This window comes from Chiloscyllium punctatum, chromosome 32 (assembly GCF_047496795.1).
Source record: "Chiloscyllium punctatum isolate Juve2018m chromosome 32, sChiPun1.3, whole genome shotgun sequence".
Lineage (NCBI taxonomy): Eukaryota > Metazoa > Chordata > Chondrichthyes > Orectolobiformes > Hemiscylliidae > Chiloscyllium > Chiloscyllium punctatum.
In genome coordinates this window covers 8,359,696-8,382,015 of record NC_092770.1, presented here as the reverse complement: position 1 = coordinate 8,382,015, position 22,320 = coordinate 8,359,696, and the positions used below count along the sequence as shown (strand labels likewise).

Sequence of the window (22,320 nt, the reverse complement as noted above, 5' to 3'; positions counted from 1 at the left end):
ATCCCTCCATCATCACCCGTTGCTTCCTGTTTGCAAGCCACTTTTGGATCCAGTTTGCCAACTTGCATTGGATCCCACAAGCTCTTACCTTTTGCACATTTTCCATGTGGCACCTTGTCAAAGACCCTATTGAAATTCATGTAAACCACATCAACTACACCGACCTCATCAATAGATTTAGTCCCCTTTTAAAAAAAAACTCAGTTAAGTTTGTAAGACAGGATCCGATTAATGTGCTGAATAATCTAGTCCCTTCAAATGTTTTTCGATAATTTCCCTACCACTGACATCAGATTGACTGGTCTGTAGTGGCTCAAGACAGTTCAAGGACAAATTTACCTGATTTATTCAGGTAAGTTCATTGCAGCAAAGACATTAATCTAGAATGAAAGTAAAGATATCCAACTGTGGAAACTTAGTAGATTTCAGTTGTGTGTTGATGATCATTGAAATGTGCCAAAGAGAAACTTTGTGTATTCTGGGTAAGAAAATGCAAAGTGAAACTTTTGTGAATCTGCTCACCCTGCTTTTGAAATGCTTGCTTTCACCAGTAGATGGCATCTGTTTTACCAACACCATGAACAGATTATAATTACCATAAATCACCCAGTTCAAGTATGCTGGAACCCCAATACTGGGGCACACTGCCTATTAATTGCAAAATACATCCTTGTTCTTTGCCTGACCTGCAGAGTGACATCACTGCCTCTCTTCCTGTTGCACTGTAGCTGTCTGTCCCAAAGGCTTGACATAAGCCAGATGGCTTCGATTGGTAGGCGCATAGGCTGCCTGGTACTGCAATTGATGATACTGAATAGGAAGACCTTTTTATGGTCAGCTGTGGGGACTGAGTAAGATTGCAGTTCTTCGAGGTAATTGCACATCACTGAACATTTTCATTTTCACAACAGGTTCTGTGAAAGTCACAAAAATTCTGTTCTTATGTACCTTTTTGTTTCATGTTTAAATGTTTCTAACATTTGTTCACAATAAATAGACTCCCCACAGTGAAATGTTGCTCAGTGCCCTTTCTGTTTTGCAGAAAACAGTCGTTTTGAAGTTGACATGTTTACTTTTGTTTAATGGCTCTTTGAGGCTGTTCATTGTGACACTTAATTTTGTTTCCTTTTTCTCTCCTTGTAAAAGCAGGAAAAATTGCTTTGGCTTTGCAGTAAGCCAGCTTTAAGATGTCAGAGTTAACATAAGCATATTTCTTTCAGACACACTCCAGAACGGGCGCAAAGTATGTTTCTCTGTATAAATCATTGTTTTGCTCCTCAGAAGGTGATGAGATTCCAGAGATGTCTATGCTTTCTGTCTGTGAAAACACAAGAGGCAACATTACTTTGAAGATTCATCGCTCTTTGAATGCCCATGTTCAGCTTCACCATGTGTTTTCATCTATTTGTCATGTGCAAATAGAAAAACAGTTGCTTTCTCACTTGCAAATATTAAACCTAGTCAACCAAGCTAGTGGTTTCCTATGACTCAGAATTATCTTGTTAGAGCATGAAACTTGGAATTTTCTTGAATTTTGTCTAAATATGCTGGCTGTTATCATTTTGATGTTTTAATGGAACTTTTTTTGTGTTTTCCTACTTAGCTGTTGTTCCCTGCTTCTTGCCTCTTATTTCTTGGTGGAAGTACCCCAGTGATGTCCGCATTCAACCTGCTGCATTTGGTGACAAAGAGCCAGCCAGTAGCCCTTCGTGCTTGTGGGCTTCCCTCAGGTTGAATGTGTGCTGCATGCTGTGTGTCATGAAACTTTGGGTGCTGTTCGCATTAAGAGGGTGATTCTGCTGTAGAAAAAAGTTTAGGTTATTGAAGTGACATTGACCCTTGTTTTAGTTTTGTAGAATTTGTCTTTGAAACTAGAAGTTAGCAATAAATCACTTGCTTTGAGTGTACACATTACCCCCATCTTAAGAAGCCAAAGTAACATTTACCAGCTCCCCCTTGTCTATATATTATCATCCATTACTCCTGATGGTATCTTCCTGTTCTGAATTGAAGGGATAACCCTCCAATCCTGAGAAAACTGAAAGCTTAACTGTTATCATTTTGCTGCTTGAAAATATTATTCCCTGCCTAGACAGCATCTTGACATTATCATGATTCTGTGTTAAATACATTCTATTTCATTTACAGAAATTTAATAACAATGTCAAATGAATGATGACAAAAAATATAAAATTATTTCATAGTTCTAGAAGTTAGAAAAGGTTTTGATATCTTGAGGTGGTAAATTAAGGCATTTGTTTTGTACAGCACATTTTTTTATCTTGGCAATGTGCTTTGAGCCTGATTAATATTGTTTTAAAGAAGCTATTTTTGCAGTATTAAGCCAGTGAAAACTTTAGCTAAAAATAATTATGTATATTTGCTTCTCATTGGAGATGTTTAAGTTGATTCCAGCAGCAATTCTAACAATAAATTGGATAATACCATATTCTGTAATCCTGAGTGATGCTGGGTAGATCCTAGTGTTACTTTTAATGAAGGACCAAAATAATACTACTTTGTGATTTATGGAAAAGAATAATGAAAGTGCATGGCTTTACTTGAGTTGCTGGCTTTGTTTAAAACACAAAGAGTTGTTTCTCATTCAGTTTGTGCATCATGTATTCATGATGGAAAAGCCACAACTTTAATCTTCCTTATTTGTTGTTGTGGTTCTGTTCGCCGCGCTGGGAATTTGTGTTGCAGACGTTTCGTCCCCTGTCTAGCTGACATCCTTAGTGCTTGGGAGCCTCCTGTGAAGCGCTTCTGTGATCTTTCCTCCGGCATTTGTAGTGGTTTGAATCTGCCGCTTCCAGTTGTCAGTTCCAGCTGTCCGCTGCAGTGGTCGGTATATTGGGTCCAGGTCGATGTGCTTATTGATTGAATCTGTGGATGAGTGCCATGCCTCTAGGAATTCCCTGGCTGTTCTCTGTTTGGCTTGTCCTATAATAGTAGTGTTATCCCCAGTCGAATTCATGTTGCTTGTCATCTGCGTGTGTGGCTACTAAGGATAGCTGGTCGACCAGCTATCCTTAGTAGCCACACACGCAGATGACAAGCAACATGAATTCGACTGGGGACAAGCCAAACAGAGAACAGCCAGGGAATTCCTAGAGGCATGGCATTCATCCACAGATTCAATCAACAAACACATCGACCTGGACCCAATATACCGGCCACTACAGTGGACAGCTCGAACTGACAACCGGAAGCGGCAGAGACAAACCACTATAAATGCCGGACGAAACAGCACAGAAGCGCTTCACAGGAGGCTCCCAAGCACTGAGGATGTCACCTAGACAGGGGATGAAACGTCTGCAACACAAATTCCCAGCTTGGCAAACAGAACCACAACATGGAAGCACATACACATGATGTGGATTGAAATATTATTCAATAAAGTTTGATCACCAATAAACCCGTCAGGTCATCAGAGGAAATTCTTCTCCTTGCTAATCTTCCTCATAGCCCACTGCCAGAAGCTGGTCAATAGGTTGTATGTTACTTAGCCCCTATCCCTGTATGGAACATCAGAAATTCAGAGCACATCCCAGCCCTCACTGAAATAAGCTAACCATAAGCTGCAGTGTTAAAGTCCATTAGACTTTGCTAAATAAGAAATTATTCTACAGATAGAAACATTGCTGCCATTCATTGGACCACACAGCAATTGTTTTTTCCATGATTCAAGTTCACTCATGACTACCATGTAGGTATGAAAACTGGAAATCTGAGAATTTTATGTTAACAAATGACTAGTTTCTGCGATAACAGAACCAAATTTTATTGCACAAGAATGTTGACTCTGTAGTAAGTTTATCCTATATTTTGGAAACATCTTGATGTCAAATAAGTAATATTTGAAAATATGGAGAGACATAACCCATTGTGACGATTTTCATTGGAAGAAAGGTAAGATGTTTAATAGAGCTTTACAGAATTGGAAAAGGTTTGTTATAGAGAGTAGGGAAAGTATTGATCAACAAATGTTGATTGGTCATTATTTTTAAAAGGATAGAATACTTTCATTATATTTTGTTGGAATAGATAATGTTTTGGCACAGGGTAGTGTTTGGACTTAGGCTTTTGGAAGCTTTAAGGGAAAGTATTTGAAGCAGAGGAAGTTGCAAACAAGTGAGGCTGCTGTCTGATTACCTTTTTATACTGAATACATGTTTGAATCAGAAGGAGGTTACTTCATACCAACCTTCTAACCTTCATTCTGGCTGTTGTGAATCTCCATGACTTTTACAATGTGCACATTTACCTGGGAAAAAAGTGAACTCCAAGCCCTTGATTTTGATCTTCAGACAACTGCTGTCTGACAAGTTCCTGAACTCAAATAGATATAAATGCACAAAGTTATTCAACCAGGCCAGAGAGCTGCAGAAACACCAAATGAGCACCCAATTGCTGCTTTTCTGATTGAGGCTCAACAATATCAGCATCATAACAATAATTCCAAATTTACCTTTTAAATGGCCTATTCAGTTTGTTCACCATTGGAACTGATTGGAGTTTGCTTGGTTAATTATATTTTGGAATTCATTAAATGGCATGTTTATTTTTGCATATAAAACAATATATTTCTTTTTGCCAATTTGGTTCTGTGCTTTCCAAAACTCAACTGGTGTTCATTCCAGATTCATTAGTTGCTCTCTTATAACTTGTCCAAGTGAGCCTGGATGTTGAGTAATGATCAGATGTTTGTCTACGAGACCATAAAAGCTGAACAAGATCACAGTCACATTAAAGAATCATGCGCTTTCTAGTAGGGATCAATGCACAACAGTCATTGGAGGAACTTTAACTGATTTACCCCTCATCCTCTTGCCTTGCCCAGTCTCATTTTGGGAGCCACTACAGTTGCTTTACAATTTTGCACAGACTGGAAATTATACCTGGGATCCTTCTGTAAATTTGATCCAGCTAACTACTGGCTTAACCAGCTGAACCGTCAAGGCAAACTCAGTGTTATGATTTAAAATCGTGAGTACATTGACCCAGCAGTGCAGTGATTTGCTTATATCATTAGCTTTGGGAATAGATATTGCTACAAACAGTACATTATCAAAGTTACACTTTGCATTATCACCTGCATTCCTTGAGAATCGTTTCATTCTCAATTAAGCAGACATTATTGTGCAATGTAGACAACTAGTGCATCACAGGGCTGAACTTGTCAGTCTTCGTGTTTCAAATACTTTATCCTGCTGAACACCACATTTTATTTTTAGTAAAAGTAGTTTGAGTTTATGAAGTGTATTTACCATATATACTCTCATGTAAAGATCGACCCTCTGTTTTTGGCCAAAAAATTTGGAATTTTCCATATATCTTGTGTAAACGTTGGTCCTAGTTCTTCACAGATAACAGATCAACATTTATGAGTCAAGGTATTATTCTGTATGTAAATGTTACGGCTACAATGATCGACGAGACTGTATTAGAGTCAAATGTCTGGTAACTTGTTAAATCAGAAATAACAGCTTAAAATGTTAGTTTGATAAAACTAAAACAACTGAAAATGAAAGAAAACTGAGGAAATGGAAGAAATTGGCAGGCAAGTTTAAAACGCATCAGGGTAGAGTCAGGTGTGTGCAGCTCAGCTGAGCTCCGTTTTCCTGTAACATGCATGGAATACAGTTATATACCTCGTTGAAGTTTTGAAATTTCTTCATCATTTTATGTAAAAATGCCCTCCAGAGAAAGCAAAAAATATACAGCAGTGTTTAAACAGAAAGTTATTGAAATTGCAGAGAAGACAAATAACTAGCAGCAATTATTGTAATTCGTTGTGTTTTTTAAATTCGTTTAGCGATCATTTGGGCTTTTGCTAATGATATGGAATTTTGGACTATAGCATGAATTTCAGTCCCTCAAAAGTAGTATCCATGTAATAGTTGATCCCATAAATTTTTACTTTAAACAGTCTTAAAATGTTCAACTTTTACATGAGTATATACTGTGTTTGTTCCTGTGCAACATTAGAACTTCCAGTAGAGGGCATATGTGAGTGACTTTCAGACTATACAGATATGCAACTTTACAAGCATGTTGAAGGAGCTATTCACTTAGCCATCTTAGGAGAAATTATTTAGCTATCCATTATCCACATAATTTTTGTACAACAATTTCTTGTTTAAAAGCACACTGAACATGAAAGAATAAATGGATTAGAATTCGTTTTATTTATAGAATAATAAATCTTCATACTTCATTTATCTGAATACTTTTGAGAATCTAAACATTGAAGTGTAACCTTGGGATCTATTCCCATGTATGTATGTTTTATTTATTCAGTGTTTCTATTTTTCCATTTGAGTAACATTGTATGAACTGATAACTGATGATTGTAGTAGAAATAATGATACTTAGATTAGGCTTCTGTTGTGCCTGTCTGCTGTTTATGTTCAAATCATTGTTGAGGAAGAAGAAGATAACTGAGCAATATGACCAAAATATTGTGACACAAGCACTATATGTCACGAAAGTAATACTTACAAGAAAGTAATGGAAATAAATGCTTTTGTTTTGAAGCATGAGAGAGCATTTGATACATAAAACCACATCTGTCAATACTTATAAATGAGCCAGAATCACAATGTCTCAAGAGAAAGCACTTTTAATATTGGAATCCTTACTAGGCTGGAAAAAGGAGGTTCCCTATCTTGATCTGAAACATTCAGAAGAGCTCAGGGAAGGGAAGTGAAAACTGAGTTGTTTTGAAGCATTTTCTACAGCAGACAGCCCCTCTATAAATGCAGTGCTGCATACTTTGTTTTTTTTTCTGTTGTGTTTTGCATTAGAATAGTCTCCAGTCATTTGCTTAATTATTTACTGCATGATATTCTGCTAATTAAATGTGTGCTGCTACTTAGAACACTTGATTCCCTGTATGTTCCCGTCTGCACAGTGACTACAATTGTGTAGGGCAAAGGAAAGACAAAGAAAGTTATTCATAAAAATGTTTTATTAACTAAACTTTTTAAAAAATTTAAACTACTTTCATAAGCTGGACACTGAAAAGGTCCATCTTTGCCACTGCATTGCCTCTATAATAGGTGCACAGATATTAACTCTAAAAATGATGCTGATTAGATACCTTTCATTCTTAAGACCGGACTGCAACATTTATCAAAAATCATCTACTTTCCTGCCATTTCATGTGTCGAGATATTTTTAACATTAAAACTTAAAAACAAGTCAATGGGCACATGACCTACTGGACAGTAAAAGAGTAAGAATGGTTTGGATGCATGCATTTCCTGATTATTTAAAGTATTATAATCAGTTGGTGCATTTTTCACATGCGGTTATGCAAACTTTTTTTTTCCGTGTGATTAATCTTTTGAAATTAAACACTTTGGAAATATTTAAATCCTCAAATACTGGAGCTGGTTTTCCACTTTGCAAGGTAAATGGTTCTTCACAGTGGTTGTCCGTTGTGAAAAATTCCTTCTTGATCTACAGATGCGTTTTGTTGAAGAAAGCTATTGCCGTCTTAATCAGTTTTTTGCAAGTAGCAAATGATCCTGTGTTTCCTCTCTAAATTGCACCCACGTTTGAAGTTGCTTTATACAAACATTAATCGAAATGTCTTCCCTTGAATCTTTCAAGATAGTTTCAGTGGATTAATTGTTGTTTTTAAGATTTTTATGACCTATATTCTAAATAGGATTTAGTAGATTTAAGGAAGATCTATAAGATTAGCTCAAGTACCATCTGTAGAGTTGTAGTGGATTCAATGTTGAGTTTCTAATGCAAAACCATTTTATAAACGTCTCAACTATCTGTTTCTGATGTCCAGCATCCACAGTTCCTTTCTTTTTTGTTAAGTAATTGCAGGTGTTTATTGAATTAAATGTGAATAAATGGCATATCTTTCAAATCAATATCTTTTTGAATGGTCAATAACAAGCTCACTGCAAATAAATAATTTTGAAAATAACTATAGCATATTTAAACTTTTAAGTTGAATTTTAGTCTTCTATTATCCAATGTACTAATTAAAGAGATCATTGCATACTGTTTGCACCTTGCTACGCACCAAAAGGCGAGTTCATGGGGGTAGAATTTTCTTAAACCGGAACAATTTAGTTTGCTTCATGTTTTTGATTTCTTATAAAATGCTATCATTTCATGCAATTCTTTGAAAGCTGTTTAACATAATTATTCCAATGCTCAGACAACAAAACTTCAGTACTCACATAAAACCAAATTTTGTCAGTATTTTACTAATTAAGGGGGGAAACCTTGGTTAACCTTGTTATTGACCCAGTACTGTAGGAATGAATAGAGAGGAAATGGGCTTTAGGTGATTGACAAGGTAATCTGCTTCTTATTTATGAAAATATGTAAAAATACTTGAACATCAGCGCAAAAAAAATCATCTTTTTCTGTATGTGAACCCACAACCAAATGACTTTAGTTAGGTCAAAGATGTTTGGAAAATTATATTCGGGTTTAATTTCAGGCAGTTTCAAACGTTTATATTGCACTGTGACTAAAGCAGCAATGTTGTTAAAATAGCAAGGTCTGTTTTTCTTTATATAACCCAAATGGCCTATTTTTTTCTTTGCCCTCCTCCCTCTCCTGCCTCACCCTGCCACCCATCCCCTCCCCAAACCCAAAAAATAGGTTTTCAATTTCTCTGAAACTTGTAAATTAGCAAAATGTAACTCCTAGTATTCTGTACTAGAATCTGATATTAAAAGTCACAATGGAATATTTTGACAATGAATAATTGCTCCAGATTTTTTAAAAAGGAGTTTACCTATATGGAAGTTTTTTTTCTTAAAGATGTACATGAAATTAACAACTTAACATATTAAGGCTAATTGGATTCTCTTGAACAATCTAATTAATTCTTGTACAGTCAGTTGCAAAAGTATTTACCTAGTAGAAAATTATATTTATATTTGAAGTTAAAAATGCTAAGCGTGGAAGAAATATTGCTAATTAGAAACTGATGTTCAATATACCAAAACCAAATAATTTGTAGGGTCTGACATGAAGCACATCTAGCAAATTGTATGAATAGTGATTTAGCGGTTCTTGTAAGACTAACAAAGAAACCAGGAATGAAATCTTTATCCCTTCCAAATAGGACTGGAGTGAACAAAGGAATACAGCAGTGCTCTTTCAAAGCCTGTCATTAGAATGAATCTCTACCAGACAGTTAATGAGAACATTGCTAAGAGAAAATAATTATATTTCAAATATTCCAACCAAAAGTACTTGTGAAAAATTAGTGTAAATTAAAAGCGTATATTTTCCAGTGACACTTTAATGATTTCAACTCTTAAAAACAAAATTTGGATAAACTTTTTTGTTGCTTAATTAGTACTTAAGTGTTTAGAGAGTCCTAAACAATATGATTATAAATGTAGAAACAAAAGTAAGAAACAGCATGCCTTAAATGAGTTAACTGTATCTGTTTGGAACTGTTTTTATGAATATTTGTAGTAATGACTAAAGGTAAAAGTTGAAAAGCATTCAATGTTAGGAAATTGCAATCCAATACCATGTAATTTAAACCTGCAGTTACTTCTCTTGCAGTAAATGACATACAGATGGGCAACTCTGGTCCTTGTAGTTTGTATGCACAATCGATCTTTTTATATAAAGAACACATTTCTCAGTAACAAATAAATTATTTGCCACTTTTTTTTATAATGTTTCTCTTTTAATGTAAGTTTTTCTGAAGTTAACTTTGTATAAAGTTCTTGTGCAATACAGTTTTGTATATGTTAAACTTTTCCTAAAATAATAGTGAGAAGAAAATTGAACCTACTTCTCTTGAGTTTACTTTCTTTTTTCCTTCTCGTTACTTTCCTTTCCCGAAGGCAGTATTTAAAGCTTGAATATAATTCATCGGCTGCATTAGCCCTCCAGCATCACACCAAAGTAATATGTTTTATGCATGAACATGAACTGTCAATGTTAGCAGGCTATTTGGCTCTAGTGGTCACCAAAGCTGAGCTGGTTTCTGAACCTCTGTACTTCATCTCGATATTATCAGGTTCAAGAGTAGGAAACCTGACATTTTTTTCACACGTCTTTGCTCACTGATGTTGCAACCAATTGCAATATTTTCTGTCGCCTTGCTTTAATATTTCATACAATCCAGGAATCAAATCAAGGATTGCAATGATCAAAGTGGGTTTAGTGCCCACTTCAGCAATTTACCTTCCTTAGGTTACCTTTTTGCATATAAGATCAGCATACCAGTAGTGGCTGAGGTATCTGCAGAATGATGCACTTAAATTCAGTGATTTTCTGGTTTAGAGGTTCACAGTCAAATGCAATCTTGTGGGCAATAAATGAAGGTGGATTAAAATTTTATCCTCAACTTTACAAATATATTAAATTGTAGGTAAGCAAAATGATATTGAATCAGGATTAAATACACTGTCCTATATTAACTACAGTGTACTAGTGATCATTTTTAATGAAGTATCAGACTGCTATGTGGAAAATAAATTCAATGAGATAAAAAGCCAGAATGATTGGGTTCATTAGTCCACCAGTTGCGCACGTCCGATGTTGATCATATCGTTGAGGCTTCTATGGATGTGTTATCTTTTCAGCATATTTCTTGCTGAAACATTGTAGATTAAAGTTGTCAAACATGAAGAGAAAGCCTAAGGAAAGAATGGAACACTGAGGAACAAATTATGCCACCCTACAGTGCTAAAATGACAAACCATGCTACCCTAATACTTGCCATGGAATTATGTTAAATGTTGCTAGTTTTTAGTAGCCTAAAATGGCCATTTAAAAGTAAACTCCCTTTGTTAGTGTTCTTATTATTACAATTAGTAGTGGCTTAATAAAAAAGTATCTAAAATTTAAATTGAACACAAACACAAAATGTTGTACTCACACAACCATTTTCCTCACTATTTGCTTCTCCCACTCCCTTTTATCAACAGCAGAAAACCAATCACTTTTCTAGCCCCTTTCAGTCCTGAAGAGTCACATTGGACTCAAAATATTAGAGTTTCTGTCTCCATAGGTGCTGCCAAAACTACTGAGTTTCTTTTGCATTTTCTGTTTTTATTTCATTTTTCTCATGCTTTGTTCTCCATTTTTCTCTCTGTCTCCTTTACTTCAAAAACATTCATTCTATTAATTGATGGTAATTTAGTTTTTAAACAACCAGCTTTGTTTTCTCCTGATTCCCTTGACCCAATTATGATCTGTAATAGAAAAGGTTGACCTTTGTCTAAAGATCTGAAGAGAACCATCGATTGATATGTCAGTTCATTTTCAAATATTGGAGCACACCTGTAGGATGATTAACTCATTGTTATTGCGAACAACCAGTAAGTTCTATTATTGGAAACTGTGTGTAGAAAGAAATAATTTTAGCAATGTCTTTTCCATTTTATTCTAGCAGTTATTTTCTAAACCAAGGTTTTCAAGATTAATCAAACTTTTTGGTATAAAACGGCTCTACATTTCATTATGATCCACAGTTGTACTTAAGTGCACTTGTTTCTTCAGGCTAGGTAAATTAACCGGTAATTTATTACACAGTCCAGTTTAACTGTAAATATAGTCTTTGCCCAACCACCTTTCCTGTCCCATACAAATGACATACCTTTATAGAGTCAGAGTTGTACAGCACGGAAACGAATCCTTCGATCAAACTTGCCCATGCTGACCAGCTATTCTAAATGAACTTAGTCCCATTTGTCAGCATTTGGCCCATATCCCTCTAATACTGGATTAGTGGTGCTGGAAGAGCACAGCAGTTCAGGCAGCATCCAATTTCGCTGCTCGTTGGATGCTGCCTGAACTGCTGTGCTCTTCCAGCACCACTAATCCAGTATTTGATTTTCAGCATCTGCAGTCATTGTTTTTACCATATCCCTCTAAACCCTTCCTATTCATGTGCACATCCAGATGCCTTTTAAATGTCATAATTGTACCAGCCTCCATCATTTTCTCTGGCAGCTCATTCTGTACTCGCACCACCCTCTGTTTGAAAAAGTTACCCCTTAAGTCCCTTTTAAATCTTTACCCTTTCACATTAAGCCTATGCCCTTTAGCTTTGGACTCTCCTACCCTGGAGAAAAAGACCTTGGCTATTCACCCAATCCATGCCCCTCATGATTTTATAAACCTCCCTAAAGTCACTTCTCAACCTCTGACACTCCAGAGAAAAGATATCCTTCAAATTGATTCCTACCCTGAGAAGTATGTAATCTCCTGAGAGAGGTAAAAAGCTAATGTAAAAACCACGGCCAGCAAGAAGAAAACATTCTGACCCATCTCGGTGACTAGTCCAGGGGTCGCATTGACTCTGGTTCTGATTTATATTGCAAGGTAGCTATTTTTCTATAATGTGGTCTATGACATTATTTTACTATAATGTGGTCCAGCTCTCTTTCAAATGAATCAGTATTCAACAGATGAACTGAGAACCTTTTTCAGAATATATCTGTTGGGGAAAAGAAGAACCATCTAGAATCCCTTTTAATCATTTCTAAACTTGACATTGTCCCTCCCTATCCTATCCAGTTGAAATGATTGGTTCATATTCATACAATCTAGTTTTTTTCATTTAAGTGATAAATTTAAATTGAACTTATGTAAAGTTTAAATCCTTCTTCACCCTCTCTCTATGATCTAATACCCCACCAAATGTTGCTTACTAATAAATAGAGGCAAGTCAAAAACATTTCTTTCTATATTTTGGCTGTATTTTCAAATGAAGACAAAGTTCAGAACCTATGAAACTATCTGATTCAAATAATTCTATGCAAATTACTTGATTGGTACAATGTTTCAAATTTGTTCATTAGTTTTGATAGCTTTGTGAAGAGTTTGCCAAAAGCCTTAAAGGTTTGGGATGAAAGAGTTGTCTTTTCATACCCTCAAGTCATTCTAAACTGCCCCAGAGCCAGTGAATTATTATAAAGTCTGCCACCTATTGTGAGTAAATAGGGAGTGAATTTCACTTATCAGAGTCTCCAGAGCCGGAAATATGGAAAATGACTTGCAAATCTATATCTTAGTAGTAATATGGGATGAACAAATATTGGCAATGACACTGGCAAACGTCTCTACTTTTCAGATAGTCCCTTTGAACCTTTTATGTCTGTCTAAACTGATAGAGCTCCATTCATATGATGGAATCTTCAAACAGTGCAATATTCCCTCAGGATTGCACTGAAATCTCCAGCTATATTTTACATTCAACTGTGACATCAGCCTACAAATGCTTGATTTACCAGAAAGCATAATATCAATAAGACAAGCAGATATGACGCAAATAGATGACAATCTACACTTGCAGAACATTATTAATAACCCAAGATGCATTACAGAGGTTGTGGGGCAAGACGGATGAACACATTTTGAGAATTAGGAGATGGTGGACAAAGGTGTAAGCAACAACAGCTTAAATTTGGATAGTGCCTTTAAAGTAATGAAATGTCCCAAGGCACTAGAGAGAAGCATTATAAAACAAAGTATGATACTGAGCCGTACAAAGGTCAAATGATTAAAAGCTTAGTCCAAGTAGGTTTCATGGGTGCCTTAAAGTAGGAAAGTAAGGTAGACAGTTGGAAAGATATAGTGAGAGTATTCCACTAGAGAGTATCTTGATGTATAAAGGGATGTCTTCAATGGGGGAACAATTAAAATTGGGATACTTAAGGGTAGAATTCGAGGAATCTTTTAAGATTTTGCAGTGGATTAAAGATTTTTCAAAAGGTGACTGGGACTTATTCCAGCAAGACCTAATAATAGAATTGGGTGGGGAGTGAGAAAAGTATAGAGGTAAGAAAGTTCAAGGAATGTTCCAAGCTGAATTAGGAATGTTCCAAGCTGAATTTTGCGTTGTGCTAATATTACAGCTAGTCTGAAATTGAAACTCCCAATGTATTAACATTGCGAGTAGAAATTGAAATGCATTGAACCCACTATTTGGGGCCTAGCTGCTAAACTTATTTGTGGACCAATTTTCTTTTGGGTATCTTGGTTAGTTTGGACACTAATGCTGGTGGAAAGATGCCTTTTTACAGGAATTAGCGATGAACAGGATATTCTTCATGATGGTCTTGCGATTACTCAAAGACTCTTCCATTCAAAAGGAAGTTTCAAATATTTTGTGGAGCCAAGAATATCCCCTCAGTAAACTTGGCTTTGTGATTCCTACAATTCCCGCCCCCCCACCCCCACCCCACCCTCGTTGCTGACTTCAGTGTGTCCTTTGAGACTGTAGGTGCTTACACAATGTGTGGTGAGGCAAGAGGTTCACCATTGATAACTTCTATCCAGCAAGTTGCCTGTGGAGTCACTTGTGTCCTCAGCTCACCCTAAATGTGCTCATAAGACCTGAGGACCATATTCCATCAATGTCCTATGCCTCTTGATTGGGGCACAGCCACATTTTGTAGAGGTGATGACCTCGTGGTGTTATCAGTCAACTATTAATCCAGAGACCCAGATAATGTTCTGGGGACCTGGGGTTCAAATTCCAGACAGATGACGATTTGAAATCAAATTTTTTTTAAAATCTGAATTTAGGAATCTAATGATGAGCCTGAATCAATGACTATTGTCAATTGTCTGGAAAAACCAGTTCACTAATGTCCTTTCGGGAAGGAAGCTGCCATCCTTACCTGGTCTGGCCTACATGTAACTCTTAATTGCCCTCTAGATAATTAGGGATGGACAATAGTGACGCCTTCATCTGTGAATAAATAAAAAAGGACCACATCTAGACTGGGAACTGGCCCAACATTTTAGTTCGGTGTGCCTTAATTATTTTGCGTTTGTTTTGAACTGAGATGTTCTATTAAATCAATTCGATATTAATTTTGAAAAAGTGAAAATAACAAAACTCCAAAAGGTAATAGAATATTTGATCAAATTTGCAATTTGTGGGTGATTTTATAATCTCTGCTGCCAGGAGGAGTCTCACCCACCAATGACACAAATGAAAAACTTGGGTATGTACTGGCTACAATTCAGTGATTCATTTTAATGGCATAAAAACCATGAACAATGCATACGCAAATTTCTGATTTGTGGTGTAGGCACGTGAGACTCCAGCAAAATGCATGGGTTCATTAAAAACTCCCTACCATAAAGTTGATTAGTAATTTTGAAAAAATGCAAAAATAGAACATTTGTGCAACATTCTAACATAGAATTCATGATAATTCCCATTACAGTTATGATTTAGTCTTGTCACATTTTGAATGTGAGTTTGTCAGAATGTGCTGCATCCCTGTAGCAACAAAAGGACCATCTGACAGACTCGATAATTACTTTTCTGAACATTTTGCAACATTACAAACGAATCAAGTATAGGAAAATTAAGATTTCATTCCTGAGCAGCAATTACCTTAATGCAAAGTAAAATTGATGAATGCGGGTTTAAGGAAAATATTCCACTCAATGTATTTGGAAACTTTAAAGTGGATGAATCCCAGGCAGCTGTGGGAAGCAAGGAAGGAGATTAAAGGGCGCTGAAATTAATTTTCAAATACTCTCTGGATAAGACAGGAGAGGTACCAGAGGACTGGAGAACAACTGAAGTACCATTATTTGGGATGAACCAGAATACAACAGGCCAGTGATAGGTAAACTATTGGAAGAACGTTCTGAGAGGCAGATTAGTCTCAACTTGGAGAGGAATAGAATATCATGTATCGTCAGGTGGGGATCATGTATAACAAATTTGATTTAAATTTTTGAGGAGGTGTCTAAATGTGAAATTAGGGTAGTAACAGTTGATTATATTTTGTACGGACTTCAGTAAGGCTTGTGACAAGATCTTGCATGGGAGACTGGTTAGGAAGTCCATGAGATCTACGGCAATTTGGCAAATTAGATCCAAAATTGGCTTAGTTGGTAAGAAGCAGAGGATGATGCTTAAAGGTTGTCTTTGTGACTAGAAGCATGTTTACAGTGCCAGGGTTTGGTGCTGGGTCTTTTGCTGTTTGCTTGGAAAGTAGAAGGTCTGATCAGCAAGTTTGCTGATGACCCAAAAATATGTTGTGTTAAAATAGCAAGGAGTAGAGCCTTAAATTACAGAATGATATAGATAGGTGGATAAGATAGTTAAGACGTATATAGTGCTTGATTTTATTAGTTGAGGCATTGAATACAAAAGTGCAAATGTTATTTGCTAAGATGTTAAGGCCACAACTGGAGTACTGTGTGCAGTTCTGGTCACTACACTGTAAAAATGAGAATGTACAGAGGAGATTCACCAGGATGTTGCCTCAGCTGGAAGGTCTCAGCCATGATGAAAGACTGGATAGGCTGCGATTGTTTCTCTTACAGTGGAAGAGGCTGAGAAGGAACCTGATTAATATGTAACAAAGCATGAGGAACATGGACTGGATAGGAAGAAATGTTTTCCCTCTGATTCCCTGGATCAATAACCAGAAATTTAATGTGATGTGTAGGAGAATTGGAGTGGATTTGAGGGGAAAACAATTCATCCACAAGCTTGGGCGTTAGGAATATCTGTCATTTTGTGCTTGAAAGGTGGGAGAGGCAGGAACTCTGTCAATACTTCAGAGATATTTAGATGAATAATTGAAATGCTATAACAAACAAGGATAAGGGCTAAGTGCTGAAAAATAAGATTCAAGTAGAGAGGTGCTTGAAAACCAATGTAGACAGGATGGGCTGCAGGGCCTCCTTCTGTGCTGTAAAATTTTATGACTCTAAAACGTTATCTTACTTTGTATTTTAAAATTTCTAGTTGTATTATCTATAAATCAGGTTCTAGAACAAATGAAAATCTAAGCAACTATTGGTTTAAATAGAAGATAAAAGAATTCAGTTTATTTCAGGAAGGAAAGCCTAACGAATTATAAATGATCATTTTTTAAAGAGCGCCATTCCAATCAGGTCCTGACTCCAGTTTTCCTTGAGTAGCTTATTTATTCAGCAAAAGACGTTTAGAATTCATTCAATTAATTATATAAATAGTACTGTTAATTATATTTAAATTGCAAGATTAGCATTGATTGATTAAGAATTAGATAATGCTGGGATTGTCTTCCAAATAAAGCTCAAATTGCTATCATGTTAATGCTGTGAATTATGTTTTCTTAACAGTTGCACACAGTTTCCCATCACAGGATATGCGTATTTGTAGTGATTAATTGTGGTAATCTAATATATTTTGTTTTCTATTAAAGTTACTGAGTGTTACAGATTACCAAAGGTTGAAGGATTTTCAAGGATATGCAGGAATTTAGAGTTGTGATTCAAATCAGATCGTCCATGATCTCATTGAATGGTGGAGCATTCAAGCTCAACGAGCCAAGAGGCTTATGCTTGTTCCTTGATTGAATGTTGATATGAGCAGCTTGGGCCAGTCAGGCTAAAAGTCAACCAGTGTTTCTCCTACTTGGCTGCTACCGAATAGCCAGTTTTAAGTTTTTTGAGGGAGATTGCACAGAGACAGAATTAGCCACAATGCTGATATTCCTTCACAACATAATCCTGGTATGGCGGAAGTGAGTTCCACTTCATAGGGTACTGGCACCATTGCTGGGGAAACTGGGATTTGTACCAATGGGACAGTCTCCAACTAAACTATGATGAGGCTGTTATTCATGCTGACTGCATAACTAGGGAAGCAGAGCAGATTTTAAATTGAATTGTAGGGGCAAATGATCAAATTTATCAAGTGTGGTAAATGAATGAGTAGAAATAAAGCAAAAGATCTTCATCTGGGAAATGATAAACAGACCATGACAGAAAGGTATAGGAGTATGAATTAAAGAAACAACCAAGAATTTACAAAGGGAGTAAATGCTGTATATCTGACTGCACATTGCTTAGAGAAAAAACAATGACTGGGGAGTGCAAATAGACATAAATAAGTGTGATCTGGTAGCCTTTACAGAGACATAACTGCAGGATGATATGGATTGAGATTTGACACTTAAAGGAAACTTGACTTTTTGGAATGACCTGAAAGTAGGTGAAGGTGGAGGGCTGGCTCTGTTGGTAATAGCACAATAGAGTGATGACCTAAGTTCAGGAACCCAAGATATGGAAACAGTTTAAGTGGAAATGACAAAGGTAAGAAGTTACTTGGAGAGTGGTATACAGGTCCCCAAACATTAACAATACAAGAGGGTCAGGAGTAAAGGAAGACATAGTGAATGCTTGTCAGAAAGGCATAGTCATAATCATGGGAAATTTTAATCCTCATATCAACTGGAAAAGTCAAATGGGCTAAAGTAGGCTGAATGAGGAGTTCATAGAATGTGTTCTGGATAATTTATTACAGCAGCTGGAGCCAACCAGAAAGCAGGCTGTACTTGACCTGGTATTGTGCAATGAAGTTGGATTAACTAACTATCTCATAGTTAAAGAGCACTTGGGTAGCAGCAACCATAACATAATTGAATTTTGCATTCAATGAGAGCAAGAGGGGAGTGGGTCTTGGACTATTGTTAAAATATTAAATAAGAACAAGGTGAAAAATGGAACTCCTTTATTCAGAAGGTGAGGGAGACAGAATAAGGCCAGTTAGTTTAACATCTATCATACTGAAAATGTTAGAAACTATTATCAAAGAAGTTATGTATCAATGCTAACTTCAAAGTAATCAGGAAGAAGCAACATTGGTTTATGAAAGGAAAGTCATGCTTGACCAATCTATTGGAGTTCTTTAAGGAGGTAGTGTGTGCCATTGATAAGGGGCATGATTGATGTACTATAACTAGATTTCCAGAAGGCATTTGATGAAGTGCCAAGCCATATTATTGCAGAAGAAAGAAAGTTCATGATGTAGGCCATAGCATATTGGCCTACTTAGAAAATTGAACTACTTAACAGGAAACATAGGTGGTTTTCAGGTTGTTAAGATGTAACAAGTGGTGTGCCACAGGGGTTTAGTGCTGGAACCTCAACTGTTTCAGTTGATATAAATGGACGAGGGATGGATAGTATGGTTGTTAAATATGCTACTGACACAAGTGTAAGTGGGAAAGTAAGTTTTGAGGAGGTCACAAGGAGGTTACAAAAAGATATAAATAAGGTAAGTGAGTGGGCAGAGATGCGGATAATACAGTATAATATGTGACAACATAAAATTGTCAACTTTGGCCAGAATGATAAAAAAAACACATTGTCCAATGATGAGAAATTGCACAACTCTGAGTTGCAGAGGAACCTGGGTACATTTTGCGTGAATCTCGGAAGGTTTGTAAGCAGGTCCTGCAAGTACCTAGGAAAGCTAGTAGATTATCATTTATATAAAGCTTTTGATAAGGTTCCACATGGTAGGCTGTTGGAGAAAATGCAGAGGCATGGGATTGAGGGTGATTTAACAGTTTGGGTATTAAACTGGCTTTCTGAAAGAAGAGAGCGAGTGGTGGTTGATGGAAAATATTCAGCCTGGAGTTCGGTTACCAGTGGTGTGCCACAAGGATCTGTTTCGGGACCACTGCTGTTTGTCATTTTTATAAATGATTTAGATGCAGGCATAAGTGGATGGGTTAGTAACTTTGCAGGTGACATTAAAGTAGGTGGAGTAGTGGGCAGTGTGGAAGAATGTTGCAGGGACACTTGGATAAACTTCAGAATTAGGCTGAAAGGTGGCAAATGGAGTTCGATGTAGTACATGCGAGGTGATTCACTTTGGAAAGAATAACAGGAAGGCAGAGTACTGGGTCAATGGAAATATTCTTGGTAGTGTGGATGTGCAGAGGGATCTTGGAGTCCATGTACATAGATCCCTGAAAGTTGCCACCCAGGTTGATAGTGCTGTTAAGAAGGCAGTCGGTGTGTTAGGTTTCATTCTTGGAGGGATTGAGTTCCGGAACCGCAATGTCATGCTGCAACTATAGAAAATGCTAGTGTGGCCCCCACATGGAATATTGTGTACAATTCTGGTTGCCCCATTATAGAAAGCATTGGAAAAGGTGCAGAGGAGATTTACCAGGATGTTGCCTGGTCTGGAGGGAAGCTCTTATGAGGAAAGGCTGAGAGACTTGGATCTGTTCTTATTGGAAAGAAGAAGGCTAAGACGGGATTTTATAGAGACATAAAAGATGATTAGAGGATTACATAGAGACATAAAAGATGATTAGAGGATTAGATAGGGTAGACAGTGAAAATCTTTTTCCCAGGATGATGATGTCAGCTTGCATGAGGTTGCATAACTACAAATTGAGAGGTAATAGATTTAAGATGGATGTCAGAGGCAGTTTCTTCTCAGAGAGTGGTAAGGGTGTGGAATGCCTACCTGCCAAGGTAGTTAACTCAGCCATATTAGGGGCATTTAAACAATCTTTGGATAAGCACATGGATGATGATGGGATAGTGTAGGGGATGATCTTAGAATGGGTCACAGGTCGGCGCAACATCATGGGCTGAAGGGCCTGTTCTGCGCTGTATTGTTCTATGTTCTATAGTGAGGGAAATTGAATATAGAACCAGGGAGGTTATGGTTCAGTTATACAGAACATTGGTAAGACTGAAACTGGAGTGCTATGCATAATATTAATCACACAATTTAAGAAAGGAAGCAAAAGTATTGGAGACAGATTGGAAACAGTTTACTAGAGTAATATTTGGAATAGGCAGGCTATGTTACAGATAGTGGATTAGTGGTGCTGGAAGAGCACAGCAGTTCAGGCAGCATCCAAGGAGCAGCGAAATCGACATTTTGGGCAAAAGCCCTTCATCAGGAATAAAGGCAGTGAGCCTGAAGCGTGGAGAGATAAGTTAGAGGAGGGTGGGGGTGGGGAGAGAGTAGCATAGAGTACAATGGGTGAGTGGGGGAGGGGATGAAGGTGATAGGTCAGGGAGGAGAGGGTGGAGTGGATAGGTGGAAAAGGAGATAGGCAGGTAGGACAAGTCCGGACAAGTCATGGGGACAGTGCTGAGCTGGAAGTTTGGAACTAGGGTGAGGTACGGGAAGGGGAAATGAGGAAACTGTTGAAGTCCACATTGATGCCCTGGGGTTGAAGTGTTCCGAGGCGGAAGATGAGGCGTTCTTCCTCCAGGCATCTGGTGGTGAGGGAGCAGCGGTGAAGGAGGCCCAGGATCTCCATGTCCTCGGCAGAGTGGGAGGGGGAGTTGAAATGTTGGGCCACGGGGCGGTGTGGTTGATTGGTGCGGGTGTCCCAGAGATGTTCCCTAAAGCGCTCTGCTAGGAGGCGCCCAGTCTCCCCAATGTAGAGGACACCGCATCGGGAGCAATGGATACAATAAATGATATTAGTGGATGTGCAAGTAAAACTTTGGATGTGGAAGGCTCCTTTAGGGCCTTGGATAGAGGTGAGGGAGGAGGTGTGGGCACAGGTTTTACAGTTCCTGCGGTGGCAGCGAAAAGTGCCAGGATTGGAGGGTGGGTTGTTTGGGGGCATGGACCTGACCAGGTAGTCACGGAGGGAACGGTCTTTGCGGAAGGCGGAAAGGGGTGGGGAGGGAAATATATTCCTGGTGGTGGGGTCTGTTTGGAGGTGGCGGAAATGTTGGCGGATGATTTGGTTTATGCGAAGGTTGGTAGGTTGGAAGGTGAGCACCAGGGGCGTTCTGTCCTTGTTACGGTTGGAGAGGTGGGGTCTGAGGGCGGATGTGGACGAGATGCGTTGGAGGGCATCTTTAACCACATGGGAAGGGAAATTGCGGTCTCTAAAGGAGGAGGCCATCTGGTGTGTTCTGTCATGTGACTGGTCCTCCTGGGAGCAGATACAGCGGAGGCGGAGGAACTGGGAATACGGGATGACATTTTTGCAAGAGGTAGGCTGGGACGAGGTGTAATCCAGGTAGCTGTGGGAGTCGGTGGGTTTGTAAAAAATGTCAGTGTCATGTCGGTTGTCATTAATGGAGATGGAGAGGTCCAGGAAGGGGAGGGAGGTGTCAGTGATGGTCCAGGTAAATTTAAGGTCAGGGTGGAATGTGTTGGTGAAGTTGATGAATTGCTCAACCTCCTCGCGGGAGCACGAGGTGGCGCCAATGCAGTCATCAGTGTAGCGGAGGAAGAGGTGGGGAGTGGTGCCAGTGTAATTACGGAAGATCAACTGCTCTACGTAGCCAACAAAGAGACAGGCATAGCTGGGGCCCATACGTGTGCCCATGGCTACCCCTTTGGTCTGCAGGAAGTGGGAGGATTCAAAGGAGAAATTGTTAAGGGTGAGGATAGGTTAGTCTTGTGTCTGTTTTATGATCCCAGCTAATGTTATTACTGGGCAAGTCAGATCCCAGACTGAAATCTGGCTTGATAGATCATGTTTTCTTTCTTTTATTTAATGAGGTGATCACTGACACACAAGCATGTAATGTTGCAGATCTGTTTTTAATCATAAAAAGTAT

The 22,320-nt window shown here is 37.9% G+C and overlaps 1 protein-coding gene and 1 long non-coding RNA gene across 8 annotated transcripts in view; one reads left to right on the top strand and one right to left on the bottom strand.

Annotated features, from left to right (window-relative positions):
- The window catches only part of msrb3 (methionine sulfoxide reductase B3), a 147,328-nt gene that overhangs the window by 19,629 nt on the left and 105,379 nt on the right, over positions 1-22,320 (top strand). The window contains exons 1-2 of one of the 5 annotated variants that reach the window (XM_072551592.1): positions 752-872; positions 1,604-1,730. The exons of 3 other annotated variants lie outside the window; for them this stretch is intronic. In XM_072551592.1, the coding sequence (XP_072407693.1) occupies positions 1,655-1,730 (76 nt within the window). In that variant the 5' untranslated portion in view covers positions 752-872; positions 1,604-1,654. Of the gene's footprint in view, positions 1-751; positions 873-1,603; positions 1,731-22,320 lie in introns of those variants that run through there. One more of the 5 variants, XM_072551590.1, reaches the window with a different exon arrangement.
- The window catches only part of LOC140457867 (uncharacterized), a 132,314-nt gene continuing 111,058 nt past the window's right edge, over positions 1,065-22,320 (bottom strand). For all 3 annotated transcript variants that reach the window (XR_011953391.1, XR_011953392.1, XR_011953390.1), the window contains one exon: positions 1,065-1,318. This is a non-coding gene — a long non-coding RNA (uncharacterized lncRNA). The remainder of the gene's footprint in view (positions 1,319-22,320) is intronic.